This window comes from Cucurbita moschata, unplaced genomic scaffold (genome assembly GCF_002738365.1).
Source record: "Cucurbita moschata cultivar Rifu unplaced genomic scaffold, Cmos_1.0 Cmo_Scf00052, whole genome shotgun sequence".
Lineage (NCBI taxonomy): Eukaryota > Viridiplantae > Streptophyta > Magnoliopsida > Cucurbitales > Cucurbitaceae > Cucurbita > Cucurbita moschata.
Window position 1 is genome coordinate 222,805 of NW_019268568.1, and position 16,780 is coordinate 239,584.

Sequence of the window (16,780 nt, forward strand, 5' to 3'; positions counted from 1 at the left end):
TCCTTTTTTTTTTTTTTTTGTAGAATTTAAAAAAAATTTGATTTATTTATTATAAACTAATATTTTTTCTCCCAATTGAGGCTCGACTAGTTTTCTTTTTTTGTAGAATTAAAAAAATCACATTTATTTAATAATTTGATTTATTTATTATAAACCCATAATATTTTTTCTCCCAATTTGATTTATTTATTATAAATAAAGTTTTCTTTTCTTTTTTATGATATTGTCCATGTTGAGCGTATTCTTTGATTATAAACTCATGATCATTCCCTAAATTAGTCGATGTGGGACTTTCATCATCCAACACCTCCCCTCGAATAAAGTACGTCCCCTTAATCGAGACTCGACTCCTTTTTTTTTTTTTTAATCTTAGTCATTTTTTACTATGCCTTTGAGGAGTCTCGACTCCTTTTCATTTGGAGTCCTTTATTCGACATTTGATGATTTACCAATCTATTGGAACGACTAAGTTTAGGTCATGACTCTGATACCATGTTAAATAAACACAACTCTACACAATAGTATAATATTGTCCACTTTAAGCATAAGCTCTCATGACTTTGCTCTAAACTTTCCCAAAAGGCCTCAAGCCAATAGAAGAGTATTATTTGATTATAAACTCATGATCATTCCCTAAATTAACTGACCTGTGACTTTCATCCTCCAACAAAAAAAAAAAATGACGGTAAAAACGAAACATTATGAAAAAGAAAATGTTTTTGAAGGATAAAAAAAGGTATTGGTTTCACCCCTTTAGGGTAACAAAAGAAGGAAACAAATAAAGTTTTGGTGTATTGTTGGTGTTTTATGCAATGGTGAGGCCCATCCCATTTCATTGTTATCAACAAATATGCCCACACCTTGTCCCCTCCTTTTTTGCTTTTCAATTCGTAATCACTTTGAGTTTGCTCCCCATTTTGCCTTACTTCTTATTCTCTTTTTGCCTTTTCCTCTCTTTTGTATGCGGATTACTCGTGTCTTTTCTTTTTCTTGACGGATGAACTCATTAAGTTATACTTTAATATATTGAAAGAATAAAATTCAAATTCTCAGCGTCATCAGATTATTTAGCTGTTTTGATTAGGAGTATTCAAAAGATTCGATGACTCAAAAATCGAATCTTCCCAATTTGACCCATATTGTTTATTGAACACACTTGTCTGTGGGGAAACACTCGTACACCTTATTAAGACCAATCGAGAAGAACTACTACTTTGTATTGCTGGGGGTTTCTTGGGATGATAAACTAAGTAGGATCGAGCTGTAGAGGTAGATAGTAGACCATCTATTCCTAAAATTTCTCAACATTTTTTTTAAAAAAAAAATATCTGAATCATTCCACTGAATTTGTTCCTAAAATCCCTACATCATTTTCTTAACATAAATAAAATTACTGATACAATGGGTCGGCTTAACTTTATTGGGCTAGTAATGATATTTTAACACTCCCCTCAGTACTAGTTCTAGAGAGTCGTGATTACTAACCTTGTTTGGGTTGGGTTGGGTTCAAATAAATGAATGTTTTACAAATTGAGTTAGTTTATGGATTCCACTAAAACTAGATTGAGTTAAACCAAACTAACTCGAATTTATTATTAATTTTAAAATATACATTTTTGCTTACCATATTTATTAATTTAATAATTATTTTTAGTTGTTTAGTCTCCCGCCATTTTTTAAAATAATTTTTAACTATTTAAAACTTTTCAAAATATATATTCAAAATTGAGTTGCAAATTTTAATTAAATGATGGTAAAAGTGTAAATAGATGTTTTATAAACCACCATTTTACTTTTATTAAAAATAAAAATTTGAATAAATGAATCAACCAACTCAAAAAAAAAAAAATTAAAATTAAATTAGATTGAGTTAATTATTTAATAAGGGTGGTTTGGGTTTAAAAAAAATTAAAACTAAGAACAATTGAATTGAGTCTCTTAACCTTATCTAACCCAAGTCACGAACATCCTTAATTTTGATAATGTTTTGATCATGTACGTGACATCGAAACAATTATACGAAGAACAATGTAAATTGTGAGAGCCCACAATCCGAAATTGGTTGAGGGGAGAACGACATATTTTTTATAAGGGTGTGGAAACCTTCCTCAGTAGACACGTTTTAAAGCAATGACGTCAAAAGATGACAAATATCTACTAGCGGTGGACTTGGACCGTTACAAACATTCAGGTGAAAGTTGAGTCGTCCACATCAGTAAAATTAAATTTAATGCAAGACATTTCACCATTATTGAAGCTTTTAAGTCCATTTATCTAAAAAGAGGAGAAAGGGATGGATTGAATGATTTGAAAGATTAATGAGTGGTAAAAAGTAAGTTTTTAGGTTATAAAATTCAAATTTTGTTTGCGGAGAAAATTGAAGGGTAAAGTGGTAAAAAACCATTGGTTTGCAGCCTCCAAAATACTGTGCAAATCCCAGTAAATTATGATGATTTGAACATTGTTAGTGAGGGGACATTATTTATTAACCATAATTACTCTCACTAATCTTCACTTCCTTTCTAAGCAAATGGGCAATAATTTTGAGGCATGTCAAAATAAGAGACTAATTAACGTTAAAATATATATATATATATTTAACGTTATAAGGGATTTTTGCTAGCGGTGTACATGTTCCGGGTTGAGTTGGATTGAAAGATTTTTTTGACCCAACACAAAAGTTAGGGTTGGTTGGATTGGGTCTCTATTTTCGGGTTGGGTTGTCTAGATGTCAATTTTTTTTTAAAATTTTATTTATCCACAATTTATAACTATTGGGATACACTGAGATAAAATATATTAAAAGTTTACAAACAAACAAATAGTTTATAATTATTCACATAAAAAATAAAAAGTTATAAATTGTGTCTCTATTTTCGGGCTGGGTTGTCTAGATGTCAAATTTTTTTTTAAGTTTTATTTATCCACAATTTATAACTATTTGGATACACTCTGAGATAAAATATATTAAAAATTTACAAACAAACAAAAAATGGTAACATATTAACACAGTTCAACCACATTTTTTAAGAATTGGTTTTAATAAAAAAAAATAGAAAGAGCTTATCAAATTAAATAAATAATAAAAAAGGATTAGTTTAAAGATATTATATATAACAAAAATAAAAAAACCATAAAATATTTTAATTGCAAGGTGTGTCTAAACTAAACCAAATAAGAAATTAAAAATAATAAAATAATATAAAAAAAATTAAACAAAATAATAATAAAAAAATAAAAGAAATTAAACAAAATAATAGTAAAAAAAATGTATATCCCTGACATCCAACTACGGTATGGGTGTCCTTAGAGCGACTGAGACATCACTCTTGCAAACTTATTAATACAAAAAGATTCTTAATATAATTTATATATTTTTATTTGGCTCGGGTCAACTCGAAACCAAACCGATTAAGTTCAAGTTCAGAAAAATGAACACAACCGTACCTGAAATACTAATCTAACCAAATCCAACTCTTACAATTTGAGTTGGGTTGGTCCGGGTTATCGGATTGAATGTACAGCCCTAATTTCTGCCCTTCTATTATTTCACTCTCGATCATCTTTGTCTTAAGAATGTGCGCTATAAATATTATGACTTGATTTTCGAGATGTTGAATATCTGAACTTGACTAAAAAAGTAAGATGAAAGCACACAAATAAAAAAGTAAAACAAAAGCAATAAAAATACAATAAATTTTGCGCAAATTAATCCAAAATCCAAAACTTGAAAACCGGCGTTGTTCAAGTTGTTTACAAATGGAGAACAAGAATGGGATATAAAAGTGTACAAAAGATAACCCGTGAAAATACAGACTACACTTATGTCTTAGGTCAACACCTCTCTGTGACAGCGCAGTTTTGAGCACTACCTATGGTAACTTGTGACCACCTAAAGAATAAAGAAGGGGGAAGAGGTGAGTATAAAAATATTCGGTAAGCAATCTACTTGTAAGCTCTCACCACGTCCAATTCCTAATAGGGCTCTATGTGCTTTATTTAGGATCAAGGAACTCGGTAAGTATTTTGAGCTTCTATGTAGGTCTTCAAGTTCTAGGAACAACCAACATGATTCAACTATTGTGTAGTCCTGAATCTCTCTTCAAGACTGATTTACGGAATCACAACATCAATCGAGATCTCTCTTCGAGATTGGTTTATAGAATCGCAACATCAGCCTTGATCCACTTTGAAATAACTACCTCTGTAGTCTCAAATCTCTTTTTGAGACCAGTTTACGAAATCGTAGCATTAGCCTTGATCCGTTTCTATACACAAAGAAGAGCTAGTTACCTATTTGGTCTCAAGTCCCTCTTCAGGATCTATTTACGGAATCACAACATTAGCCTTGATTCGTCTCCACACACAGTAGTAACACATATTACCTTGGTTTCATCGCTCTTACTATTATAAGCCTATCAGGCGTTCTAAGTCATTCTTGTTGTAGATGTCTACTAGATTTTTTTATTATTATTTTTTTCTAGACAGCTTAAAAGACGTTTGTGACTAACACCTTGGGGTTAATCCAACTTCTAGGTGCTCTTAGATCTATACCCCTAATCGTCATCTAGAATTCTATGGTGCTAAATCTACTAGAAATGTATTATCCTGGGTCAAATTGAAAAATCGGTTTAGCTCTAGCACATGGATCATATTTAAAACATTCATGCACACTTAATAGAGAGATATTCCTATCAACCACTTGAGCACAAAATTTATCACCTAGAAACATACAAACGTACTCAACAAGAAGATAACATCCATCAAACACTTAGAGCATATATCACAGTAGAAAGCATTGAAGTAGAAATTCAAGAACTGACTTAGTATCTAAGTGAATTCATCCCTCATCAACAATTTTTTTAAAAACGGAAAAGGAACAAAATTCATCTTGTGAAATCATATTCCTAACTCCCATTTGATTATTTCGTTCCTAAAATGTTAGGTTTTTTTGACTTATATAGCTATAACCGTTTCTCCTTCGGGATCGAACTCACGTACATTATTGTCACAATTGCCCATATAAGTAATGGATACAATCAAAACTCACTTATGATGGAGGTCAACTTTGATGGGCAACAATGATTATCATAGTCAATATTATATAATTGACAATTATCTATCATATTGTCACCTTCATGTTCTAATACATGATAATAATACTTCATGTTCTAATACATGATAGCGTAGATCATAAAATTGTCTCTAACTTTCACAAAACGAGCAACAACCAACATAACTAATATGTTTGAAGTAAGACCAACATAACTAATATGTTTGAAGTAAATTATTATGCGAATATAATAAAATAGATAGAATTTTAGTAGGTGAGACAATCGTATTTCTAGTCACTTTGATTCCAAAAATTAAAAAATTTATTATATGACTCAAGTTTCACCGAAAATTAATTATCTCGATTTTTTTTTTCAAGCTCAAATTTTTTGAAATTTCATTTAAAGTTTTAGAGGTCGAATTTCGTAGAAGAAAAAAATGCTTAGAAAAATCCCCGAAAAAATATTAAAAAAAATAATTGAAAAATCATTTATGCTTTTCAGTTAGCTTTATTGTTCAATAGGAACACTTGCAAAAGTTAAAATCAATTGCCATAACAATAAGGGATTCAACTTGGAAGATAATAATTTCTTCCGAGCATTTAAACAACCTTGCTTCCATTTCCAAAGCCATTTAATAAAAACTCATAAATAATCTAATAAATATTCCTAAACTTTTTAAACCTAACGTAAACTTATCAAAACTTCAACGAAAATAGTAACTCTAACTATTTTTTTGGTCCTCAACGCTTCTAAATTTTCAGGATAAACAGATTCATTTTGCAAATTCGTTATTATGGGTAGTTCCTACAAAGGATTAGACTAATAACGTATACAATACTTGAATTCTCGATGTAGATGCTATATAGTTGATTCTCATCCTCTAGAGACGGAGTGTAATAGAAGCATCCGTCAACAAAAGGATGATCGAGGAGGATAAAAACTAAGTCTTGATACAAAGACGGGATAAAGAAGAGGGCTTATCTAATGCTTCTTTAATGTCATGAGAGTAATGTTTTATTACATGAACTTGTAAAAGGGAGAAAAGTTGAAATGAATATTCATAAATAACAAAAATTCCCAGCTCTTACACAGAAAAAGGATATAGAGACTGACTGACTGAGCTGCCCATTCACTCAAAACAAAAGTCATACAATGAAAAGCATCACAGAACCACACCCAAGTCACAATTAGGGGAAAGGATATATATTTTTTCTTTTTCATTTTGAGAAACAGAATAAAATTACAAACCAAAAAAGGGGCTTAGATGATGATGATGATGATGATATCTATCTCTATATAAATAGGCTTAAATTGAAGGTGGGGAAAAAGGGGAAGGCAGCATATTAGTTTATAATAAATGGCCTTGAATTATTGACCTGTGCCAAGCAGACAACACTTACAGAATGTTGTTGTATCAGTACAATCTACAGGGATGTTCCACGCAAATAGTAGAGCATTTGGTCAAAGCAGCGATCGGAGACCTGCGATTCGTGTTCGAGAAAGCACCACTCTGCATTCTCGTTCTTAAGAAACTGCTCCGACCGTACACATTTCTTCATCTGGTGGCCACTTTTAAAACGTTACTTTTCAAGCTCCCTGAAAAAAAAAAAAACAAAAGAAAGGCAGAATGGAATTATCAAGAACTCTCTACGTCGAGAATAGTAATACTCGTGCTATTCATCGATACAGTAATCGTACAATCATGTCTATCCAATGGCATGCCGTTTTGCTATTGATCGAAGGAGGCATCATAAAAATTAGGTGCATAAACAGAATCAAGCATCCCTTGTTTCGTCTCTGTCCAAAATGTTCAACCTCAAAAATGACATTATCACGTTCAGCCTTAATTAACTATTCGACCTCGTTAGGATTTGAACTGAATCTCGACTAATGGGTATTAATACAGAAATAATTGTCCTAGCTTACCCAACTCACTCAGAATGGAGCTTCAAGAGACTCATCCCAAACTTCTGCACTTCCATTAGAGGCATCTTCCACATCTTCTTCCATTGAAAGCCTAATATATTCTCTATGAGCAAAACGATCCCACTCTGTCAAAGTAGGATTCTCGCGCTCCTGCAAGCCACAAGCTCAAAATTATCACCTGGCATAGCCGATCGCAATGCTATGGCCATGTAAAATAAAAGCTAACGTACCTGGCGGATAAGAAATGGATCACGTGTTTCAAAGGCCATAAACTTATTCAGATTAAAAAGAATATTAAAAACACTTCCAGAAAGCTTGCAGCCTTTCAGATCCCGTAGAGTGATATAACTTTCATTCTGCAAGAAGGAAGACATTGTGTAAAGCAAAACAATACCCTTTATTAATTCACAATGTTTTGGAGAACCTTTCAAAGATGATAATACCAATGGATATCTTTTAATGATATTTTTCGAGAACTTTGGACAGACATCGTAACACAGGAGAACAAAACTAATAAAGGAGTAGAAGATGAACCTCAGGTCCAATCATATCAATTATCTGGCACAAAATATCCTCAAAAAGCACAGGTTCTTGAGCCATGCATTCCATACGATGTAATTGCTCCTCATAAAAGAATTGCAATTCATTCCGTGTTAAAATTCCATTACCATCCAAATCTATGCACTTGAACCTAGGAAAAACCACAAGGCATCATCATCACAATAGGCTGATTGTCACAAACTTGGTCAAGAAATAGAAAACTGGAGAAGACAAACCAAAGTAAATAAACAACAAATCATACCGGCTGCAACTCATAATATAATGACTAATTCTCAAGTATTTTGTCAATGACGCCTAAAAAGAGCCTACACTCTTGTTACCAATTGGAGAAGTATTTTGTCATTCCTTTGGTTTGGAATTTTTTTCCCCTCTTTTACAATTTCATACATCAACAAAATTGTTTATCATCAAAGATAATGATGATACTAATAATGCCTGAAAGCTTGAGCCATCTTACAAACAATTTATATGACCTGGTAAAAAAATATCAGGAAACGCCAATATTCACTTAAAAATTAGAGAAAATGAGGACATAACATACCAATACTCAAGGCTAGGCTCAGATGATTTATCTTCCTCAGACAATATAAAATAAACAAAATCTTCGTATCCCATCCTACCTTCAACTTTACTAGTAAACTTTCTTGGAACCTAGAATCACATGAAATCATTTAGTGAAGTTAATGCCAGTACTCACTTTATAAATGAAATAAACAAAGCAATAGAAATGGAATAAAATCTTGGGGATTCTAAGGAAGTTCCATTTAAAACTGAAACCTGGAATCAACTTAAATCAGTTCTAACAAAGCAATGTCCCAGATGATTCACAAACCTGAGAGAATATTCTATCAACAATACGGTAGGTAAGCGCATGATTTCCATATTTGATAAGGTTCTCCTTGTCAATCAAGAAGTCGTGGTCCGTGTCCAGCTCCCAAAATTTGCAGTATATTACATAAAAATGCTCATAAGAAAAGTACCTACAATTAACAATTATTGCACATTAAACGACAATCAATAGGATACCTTCGTAAGAATACATACGATCATAACATAAAAATCCAATTTGGAAGTAACATATGTAAGAAAGAAGTATAATTAAGAGGTTCAAAATGATCTACTTTTTCTTCTTATGCCAACATTATAATAAATAAGACTAAATCCTTAGGCCATCTCCTCTATCTCTTACATTTTTTTAGTCTGCATCTAGAGAGAGAAAAAAGGGGGATTCATATCAGTGGGATCTGTTTTGATGGTTGGACCGAACAAAATCTGGCACAAAATAGAGATACAGTTCCCGAATTGCAACCAATGCAGAATCACCATCAAATTCTTGCACTCTCCTTTATTGGGGATACTGGCAAGACTAAAAACCTTCTTTCTCCTTTTTAAGAAACCATTTATTAAGTATTAGCTCAGAAGTTACAAGAACGGCTAGAATGAAAATCCACCATGAACCAATCGCTTATGGGAGCTCATGGAGAACTCTTCGATGGATTAAAATAAAAAAGTAAAAAGAAATTACGAAAAAGAAGGCTTCCTTTTGACAAAAACTGAAAAAAGAATGATAAAACCATGAGGGAGATACGATAGAAGAAAGAAAGAGGTTAAGCATAAAAGGGAAGATGAAAATGATAATGCAGAGTAAAGGAGTTAGATCTGGGACTGATTTATGAATTGAACTCATGAAGACAACAAATAAGTCTTCAGTCAAAAACCTACCTCAAAACTTTGTTGATGTCCTCTTCTTCATCAGCATGTTGCATTGCATCAATCAAATTACCACGTTTGAGCTCCCTAAGCGAAAGCTGACCATTTCCAGCTCTATTTATGTAGAAATATATCCTATATGTTACTGTTTCAGCTGGTTTACAAAATAAAAGTTCATTAAAAAAAATGAACAACAAATTATAAAGTGCTGTAGTCTAATTTCATGATAAAAGGTAAACTTAAAAAGAATCTAGAATCAAGCAGGTTTACAATGATTTATCATAGCAAGAAGCCTTGAGGGAACCCAGTATCAAGCCCCTGCCTGAAACTCAAATTGCTTACAACAGCAGGCATCTAACATGGACTGCAAGGTCAATTCCAATGCACACCAGTGCCTAACCAACAATGCTAATGTCAACTCAACAGATGCAATTCAAAAAGCCAACAATCTGTACAACTAGATGAACTACACCGCAAGACCATGGCAAACTAGTGCCATATGCTTTCAGAAAAAATAAACTGCATTGCAACTAAAGAAGAATGCAAGACAGAGGAGAGAATAAAAGGCCCCACTCTAGTGCCATATTCTTTCAGATAAATAAACGACCACATTGCAAATGAAGAAGAACACTAGACAAAGAGGAAAGAATAAAGGGCCCCACTATAGCTGATGGACAAATGGTCTAGCAATATTACAGAGCCTCCAACTACTCAATTACAAAACCTTTTGTACCGGAAAACCATTTTGAAACATTAAGAATCAAATCCTACATATCATCAAGCTCTCAGCCGTCAACCTTTTAAAACACTATACATTCAAAAGAGGAGCAACGGATTTAATAACCATTGCCAAAAGAGGTAATATTGAGAGCATTGATGGGCCTTGAGCCTGGATGATTTTAACGTCAGGTTTCTTTTTATAAAGGTTGAAACACTCTCAAAGAAGAGGAAACTGCGGAGGTGTTCCCAATGCTTTCTCAGAATGCTATATACATTGGCAACCAAAACTGAAACCAATTTAAAGGTACACTAAGAAGTTATTAATCTCACCCATGACATGATCATGGACTATGCCCTATCCATGAGGATTTTGCACACCAGAAAACTTCCCCACTCCTTCGAAATACCTGCAAGATTCTACTGTTTCTCTCTACCCATACATTGCATAAGATTTCCTCTACAGCAAGATTCCACAAAACCTCAACCTTTCCCTTGAAGAACGTACCATATAATAGCCACATCATATTCTCCTTCAACTAGCAAGGAAACACATAATTCAAACCAAACTACAGGGCTAAAGACCACAATTTCCAGCTGAGAGCTTACAAGGAAAACAAGTGATGCACGTTTTCACATTCATTAAAACAGAGCACACACTAAGAGACTAGAGAATCATTGCAGGACATCTTTCATGTACTTTTTCTCCACTGTATTCAGAGTTTCTATACAAGCTGACCATAAGAACGCTTTCACTTTTTTTGGACAACATCCTGTCAAACAGCTCTGTACACCTCTTTCTAAAGCTTCATCTGAATCTTTTGAAAGTCTGACCAGGGAACTAACAGAAAATTGTCCTGAATAATCCAGTACCCAAACTCTTTTAATGACCTCCCCAATTAGCTCGAGTCTTCAATAAATCCAGGAGCAACCTGTTCTTCTTCATCTCTTAAATTCCTTCTCGAAAAAAATGTTTTATCCCCCACAATTGAAGCCCACACCTCCTTAGTAATCTTATTCTTTAGACTTCAATGTCATTGTCTTTGTTGGTTGTATCCGTCATAAGGCAGAAAGCGTAGTGGGTGTTTAATGAATTTTATTATGTCTTATGGAATGGTTTTTGAGTTTTTACTATATTTTAGAATTTTATTGTTCGACTAGTTATATTGTACTAATGGAAGTTGTCACTTCAGCAATTTTTCATTTTATCAGCAAAAAAATTGTCCTTTGTCAAAAAGTAGGTTCCAATGTTAAGTCGGTAGGCTCTCTTTCTTTTGTTCTATTTTGTTTGTAATGTGAAGTAGCAATTATTAAGATTGTTCTATTTTGAGGACCTCATCCTCCCCCACAAACTTCCTAGTGATCCTTTCATATATCAGTAAAGTTCTGGTTTTGTTCGTAAGGAAAACAAATATATTATATTTTATATAAATATCATGATGAAAGAGATTTGATAGCTCAAAAATTAGAGAAAGAAGTTAGTTAAATTAACCAAAGAAAAACATGATTATTACGAAAAACAAAATACAAAGCAAACCAGGAATACCCATCAAATTAAAGCAGGAAAATTCAGACAAAGGCACCAACCATATCTTTCCTGAAATTCTGGAGTGCTCTGAAGGAATTCTAGCCCTGGGTGCGTTGCTAAGAGTTCTCGAAGCACAGGTTTGAAGTCATCCTGTCATAAAATCATAATACTCAACTTCACCGAGATGTGGTTACTTCAGATGATATCAATTTCATTTAACCATTTACTAAATATAATCTTTGGGTTACAATAAAATATGTAGGAAATAACACAAGGTAATTCATAGAAAACAGCTTGTCATTCATGGTGCTATATTAACACTAAAAATACCTTTTTTTTCTTAGAAACATTAGTCTAAAGAATACTAAAATTTTGATAAATATAATAATCGACATTTATTTTTTCAATACAATGATCAGGACTCAAAGAAGAAGAAAAGAAAGGAAACAATTAAAAATAGAAGGAAACCTGAGTCAGATACTTGAGATCCGGCTGCTTTAAAATCCTAAAAATTTGGGTTGCTATATCCAGTGTCAACATGTTTCCATTGATCCAATACTCAATAAAAGCATCCCTGAAACATAATAACGATGATCATTTCTTTTTTTTTTTTTTATAAATGATGATGATAAAAAATCTCGAGAAGAATATTAGACACATGCTTCAAGTAGAGAAACCAAGTTTATTTTTTCTAATCATTAAGTGTTTAGGTTTGTTTGTGTGTGTTTTAACTAATATCACGAGACAATCAATAGGCCTCTAAAAATCATAGTATTCATCTCAATCAAAAGGATGGAAAGAAAAAGCGTTGCATCATCTCCCAGAGGATGGATTTTGTGTAAAACATAGGAGGATTATCATTTGCATTTCTTTATGCTATTCCCCAATGCTCCTGTGCTCGTTAGTCAAGTCTCTTCAAAGCGTTTGGCTAGAGCTGCCGCTGACCAACGAATATTAATGTTGCAGTTTTCTAACTTATTAATGGAAGCCCTTACTTGGTCAAGCTGGAAGAATTTGGTCAACGCTATGCTTGATTTTTTTTTTTTTTGGAGATTGTGGCTTGAGAGAAAGCTGAAAACTTTGAAAACGACTGATTCTAGTTGGAAGAGTTCTTGGGACAATGTTTCACTCAAAGGTAGACTCAGCTCCTTAACCAACTCGAACGAAATGAAAATGTGCATTACGCCTATCCACGAATACAACCATGTCTTAATATGCCAGTTTCTCTCACACTTTCATTCATCCTGATGTTTCCTCTTCCATTCTTTGCATTACTATTCCATCATCTCCAATGCCGCTATTATCATAAAAATCATGCACCGCCATGACTAGCAGTTTTTTCTTTTTGGAAGGAAGGTCAAATCAAATACTTTTGTCCCTTGTCAAGCTTTGTTTTGTTTTATTGGGAGTCTTCTGTCATGATCGAAACAGAAGGAGAAAAAAAAAAACAAAAAGGGGACCATCTTACTTTGGTATGATGTGTAACCAGATCGAGTGATAATGGACCACGTTGCTGCCACCTTGTAGCTAAGGAACTTGGAGTTTGGAGAGGAGTTTAGCATCCAAGGCCACATTGTTTCCTTCAGTTCTTCAGGCAGCTTTGCATTCTTGTCCTCAATTCCTTACGTTGTTTCCATTTGCTACACCTCTCAACAAATCCCATAGTTCAACCTAGACCACCTCTTTCAACTCAAGTTCATTAAAATTCCTTCTAGAATCAAGCCTCCAATACTAACTTAAAAGCATTCCAGCACTAACATACCAAAAGCCTCTTACTTCCAATCCGACCAATGTTTTAAAAGGTTACTGAGGCTTATGCCTTGAGGCAAGGCAATAACTTTTTAACCTTGAGAGTTACGCCTCCTTTGAACCATAAGAGGCTTGTGTCACTATGAAAACACGTTGAGGTTTAAAATATCTACACCTAATGTAATGAGAAGAATAATATTAATGTCTCATTCTTCCAAAATATAAAAATTTGAGTTGTGACAATTCGAACTATTACTACTTTCGCCCATGTGACTTTAAAAGCATTGAAGACAATTTATAGAATAAGTCAATCCTATGAATGATAGTTGTAGAGAGGTTAAAAATATCCTTTTAGAATTTTTGTTTAAGTGGCAATTGACAAAGGTGGTTTTCGTTTTTGCTTTAATATGACTACTATGTTTAACACTTGAAACTTATGCCTCGCCAATTCAAGAAGAAAAGCTTCAAGGCCACCTTTAGCCTTTTAAACATTGGATCCAACAAGCGAAGCAAATAATAGTGATGAAAGAGGGTGGGAAGGGTTTCTGTTCAACCCAAAGTCCTTGGATCTTCCAAAAGATCTACACTCTTTGCCACTCCCCAACCTAAAACTAGACACTTTACTTTCATTTCTTCTCAATGATAGCTCAGTTATTCATTAAGAAAAACTAGTCACATGTCACCCATGCCCAAGATTTACACAATCATTCATTGGTCATAGTTACTATAGATCTACTTTGGCAAACAAACTAATAATTATAATCGTACCACTAACATAATAATTTTTTTTTTTAAAAATCTACATGTCCTATAATTTCACATATACTTGACTTTAACATAAGCCAATCTACTCAAACTACATTGGGGCGCAGAATACGAAGATTCTCTCATCTACTTCTAGATTAGTATTATCAATCATTGTTGGACTGTAACAAAATATCACCCTATCGATTCAAAACCAATTGGAATATAACCTACTAAATGTCCATTTGTGGGTAGGTGTAGGATTCGGAAAGACTACATTTTCATCTCAGGAGCTGCCTTTTGTGAAGAGCATCACTGGTGTAGCCTAATGGACTAAAGGAGAACTCTCTCCAAGAAGTCTATCTCAAATCTTTATCATTGAACAAAGGTTAAGAATAAACCAAGTATTTCAAAGACTAAAAATGACTTAAAGGAATAAATTCCACGAGTATTATCTAATCTCCCTACATCAATCACATCCATGGACGGGGATAATAAGAAGAAGACAGGTTGAAGCTCTAGATTCTAATAATTAAATCCAAAGAGTACCAAACAATATTAGGATTTAATTTAAGGAAGGCCTATAAAAATTGAAATTCGAAATAACAAAACATCGATTAATAAAATTTTCTGAAGGCAGCGTATTTTTGTATGGTCTGGCTTTGAAATCTTTCACTCTTCCACACAAAGCCATTCCTTATCCCAACACACACGCGCACCAAAGAAAAAAAAGATAAACACAATCTTGAGCAGCAAAGTCAGGCATTAAGTAGCATGAACAGTTCATTGAAAAAAAAAATACAGAATTAAAATATTTACTGATAAAACAAAGGAGACAAGGAAACATAAACAAAGTCCAATACATACGTCATACTAGAACAACGTTCTCCAGCAACAAGAGAAACCTACCTTGTCACAATGCCAGTGCTATTAACATCTATCTTTCTGAAAAGAGAAGTGGAAAAGAATGATGGCAGCTTGCATATTTCTTTTGTAACTGCCCTAAATTCTGGCATAAAAAAGGAGAGTTAGTGTCCATTGGAGAAATGAGACGTAATTTTTTAGATATCCTACCATGGATCTGTAACCCATCCAAGTGTCCATAGAAAGCCTGATTGGTCCTGAACATGCATTGCTCTTTCAGGTCAACTGGTGGTGGACGTCCATTTTGGAAGTAAAACTGTAATAGTAAAAGCTTTGCAATTAGAAACTATCATCATAATTCCATAATATCAAATTCAACTGATAAGACTAAAGGTTAATAGATAAAAAACGAATAAAAATGACCCATAGCTCTGCATTTATTGTTGATGAATATAACAGCACAAGATAATCAAGTACGCACGCCACCTAACCTGCGGAATTGGTTCTTTAATTGGCTCACTAATCACTTTCAGTGGGGAGCCTAAAATAGAAGGACCAACCCTCGGTCTCATCACCCGAGGGGAACCAGATATACTTCTCGGTGATAAAGGAGGAGCACTTCCAGCAGGAAATATAGAAGGCAGTGAATTGGTAGCAGAAGCATGAGGACTAGAAGAATTTCCAGGCACATTCAAGGGTACACCAGCCTTTGCATCGTTTAACAATGACGTGACCTACAAGATACAATAGATAAACAATGAATTCGAATACATTCCATACACGTGCAAAGGACTGAATACATTCCAGCTAGGGATATGATCTTTTCGGCACATAGAACATGTTCTGGAGTATCTATGACTTAAACAACTGGAATTCACAAGTTTATAAATCACAAAGCAGCATTTCCATCGAAATATCAAAATCCATGATTCAAGAATTTCCCCAATTGAACGAACTTTGTAATGCAAGGAAATGAAGGTTAGAAGACGAGGAGTACCAGGCGATTAGTGGCAGGAAGCGAAAGCCACTGCTCAAACAGCTTCTCGACAAAATCAGGATTGGATTTAATCGCCAAAGGAGAGACCTCCGCCAGCTGCAACAATTCAGCGTCCAAGGACGCCACATCGCAAGAGATTTCCATATTCATCGAAACCAGAGCGTGACTCTCGCATGAACTGCACAGATATCAAGCAGCAACACCAATCACTTAACCCTAGATGCCAATTCCGACCCTGGAAAGGCAATATATGTCAAAGCATCCTGAAGAACAACAAATCAAGATTAAACAAGGAATGCAACCCACAAATTTGTTGATCAGATTTAGTGCTACAGAGGACAGAAGAGAGTCCCAGATCTTCAGGAAGTGAAAGTGGGATTGGTGTGTCCGGCAACAAGAGGGTGGAAGAAGATTGAAATGGTTGATTGGAGGCCGAGAAAAGGAGGGAAAGCGAGAGAAAACTGTTTGAGAGAGATCGATTGCGATTTCAGGGAGATGGGAAAGCTTGTGGGAGAGAGAGAGAGGGTGATTTTTCTCGGAAAAATGGAAAATTGGAGAAAATATATATATATACACGCGCACACACACACACACATATATATATATATATGTATATGTATATATAATGATACAGCAATCTGAAGCAATACTTTTCTGAGAAATGGAGAATGGCTAAAGGAAAGAGGAAGCGCGGTTCCCCATGGTTTTTAAGGCATCCAAAATACAGTATACCAAATCACGTGCGGTTGCCACGTGCTAGTTTACCTTTCGGATTTTTTTTTTTCTTAATTACGTTAATAATTAAAATCCCATAAAATTTAAATATAAAGTATTCACGAGTCCCAAATTTATCATTAATATTTGTTATAAATTTTAAATATTTTTAATTTTTATAATATCTTTAAAATAGGGTTGGATTGATTTATAGCC

At 33.9% G+C, this 16,780-nt stretch overlaps 1 protein-coding gene across 3 annotated transcripts; it reads right to left on the reverse strand.

Annotated features, from left to right (window-relative positions):
* Positions 1 to 6,050: 6,050 nt before the first annotated feature.
* LOC111436190 (serine/threonine protein phosphatase 2A regulatory subunit B''beta-like) lies at positions 6,051 to 16,413 on the reverse strand. Of its 3 annotated transcripts, none has more exons than XM_023073912.1 (14): positions 16,157 to 16,412; positions 15,851 to 16,028; positions 15,345 to 15,587; positions 15,064 to 15,169; positions 14,899 to 14,998; positions 11,965 to 12,070; positions 11,556 to 11,646; positions 9,264 to 9,405; positions 8,374 to 8,521; positions 8,083 to 8,192; positions 7,515 to 7,671; positions 7,211 to 7,336; positions 6,981 to 7,130; positions 6,051 to 6,650 (listed from the first exon to the last, which is right to left on the reverse strand). In XM_023073912.1, the coding sequence occupies exons 2-13, from the start codon at positions 15,998 to 16,000 to the stop codon at positions 6,990 to 6,992; spliced, it is 1,620 nt and encodes a 539-aa protein (XP_022929680.1). In that variant the 5' UTR covers positions 16,001 to 16,028; positions 16,157 to 16,412; the 3' UTR covers positions 6,051 to 6,650; positions 6,981 to 6,989. The 3 variants fall into 3 exon arrangements, with proteins under 3 accessions (XP_022929680.1, XP_022929679.1, XP_022929681.1); XM_023073911.1 differs by having other exon boundaries at positions 15,851 to 16,085; XM_023073913.1 differs by having other exon boundaries at positions 6,990 to 7,130; positions 15,851 to 16,413.
* Positions 16,414 to 16,780: the final 367 nt, after the last annotated feature.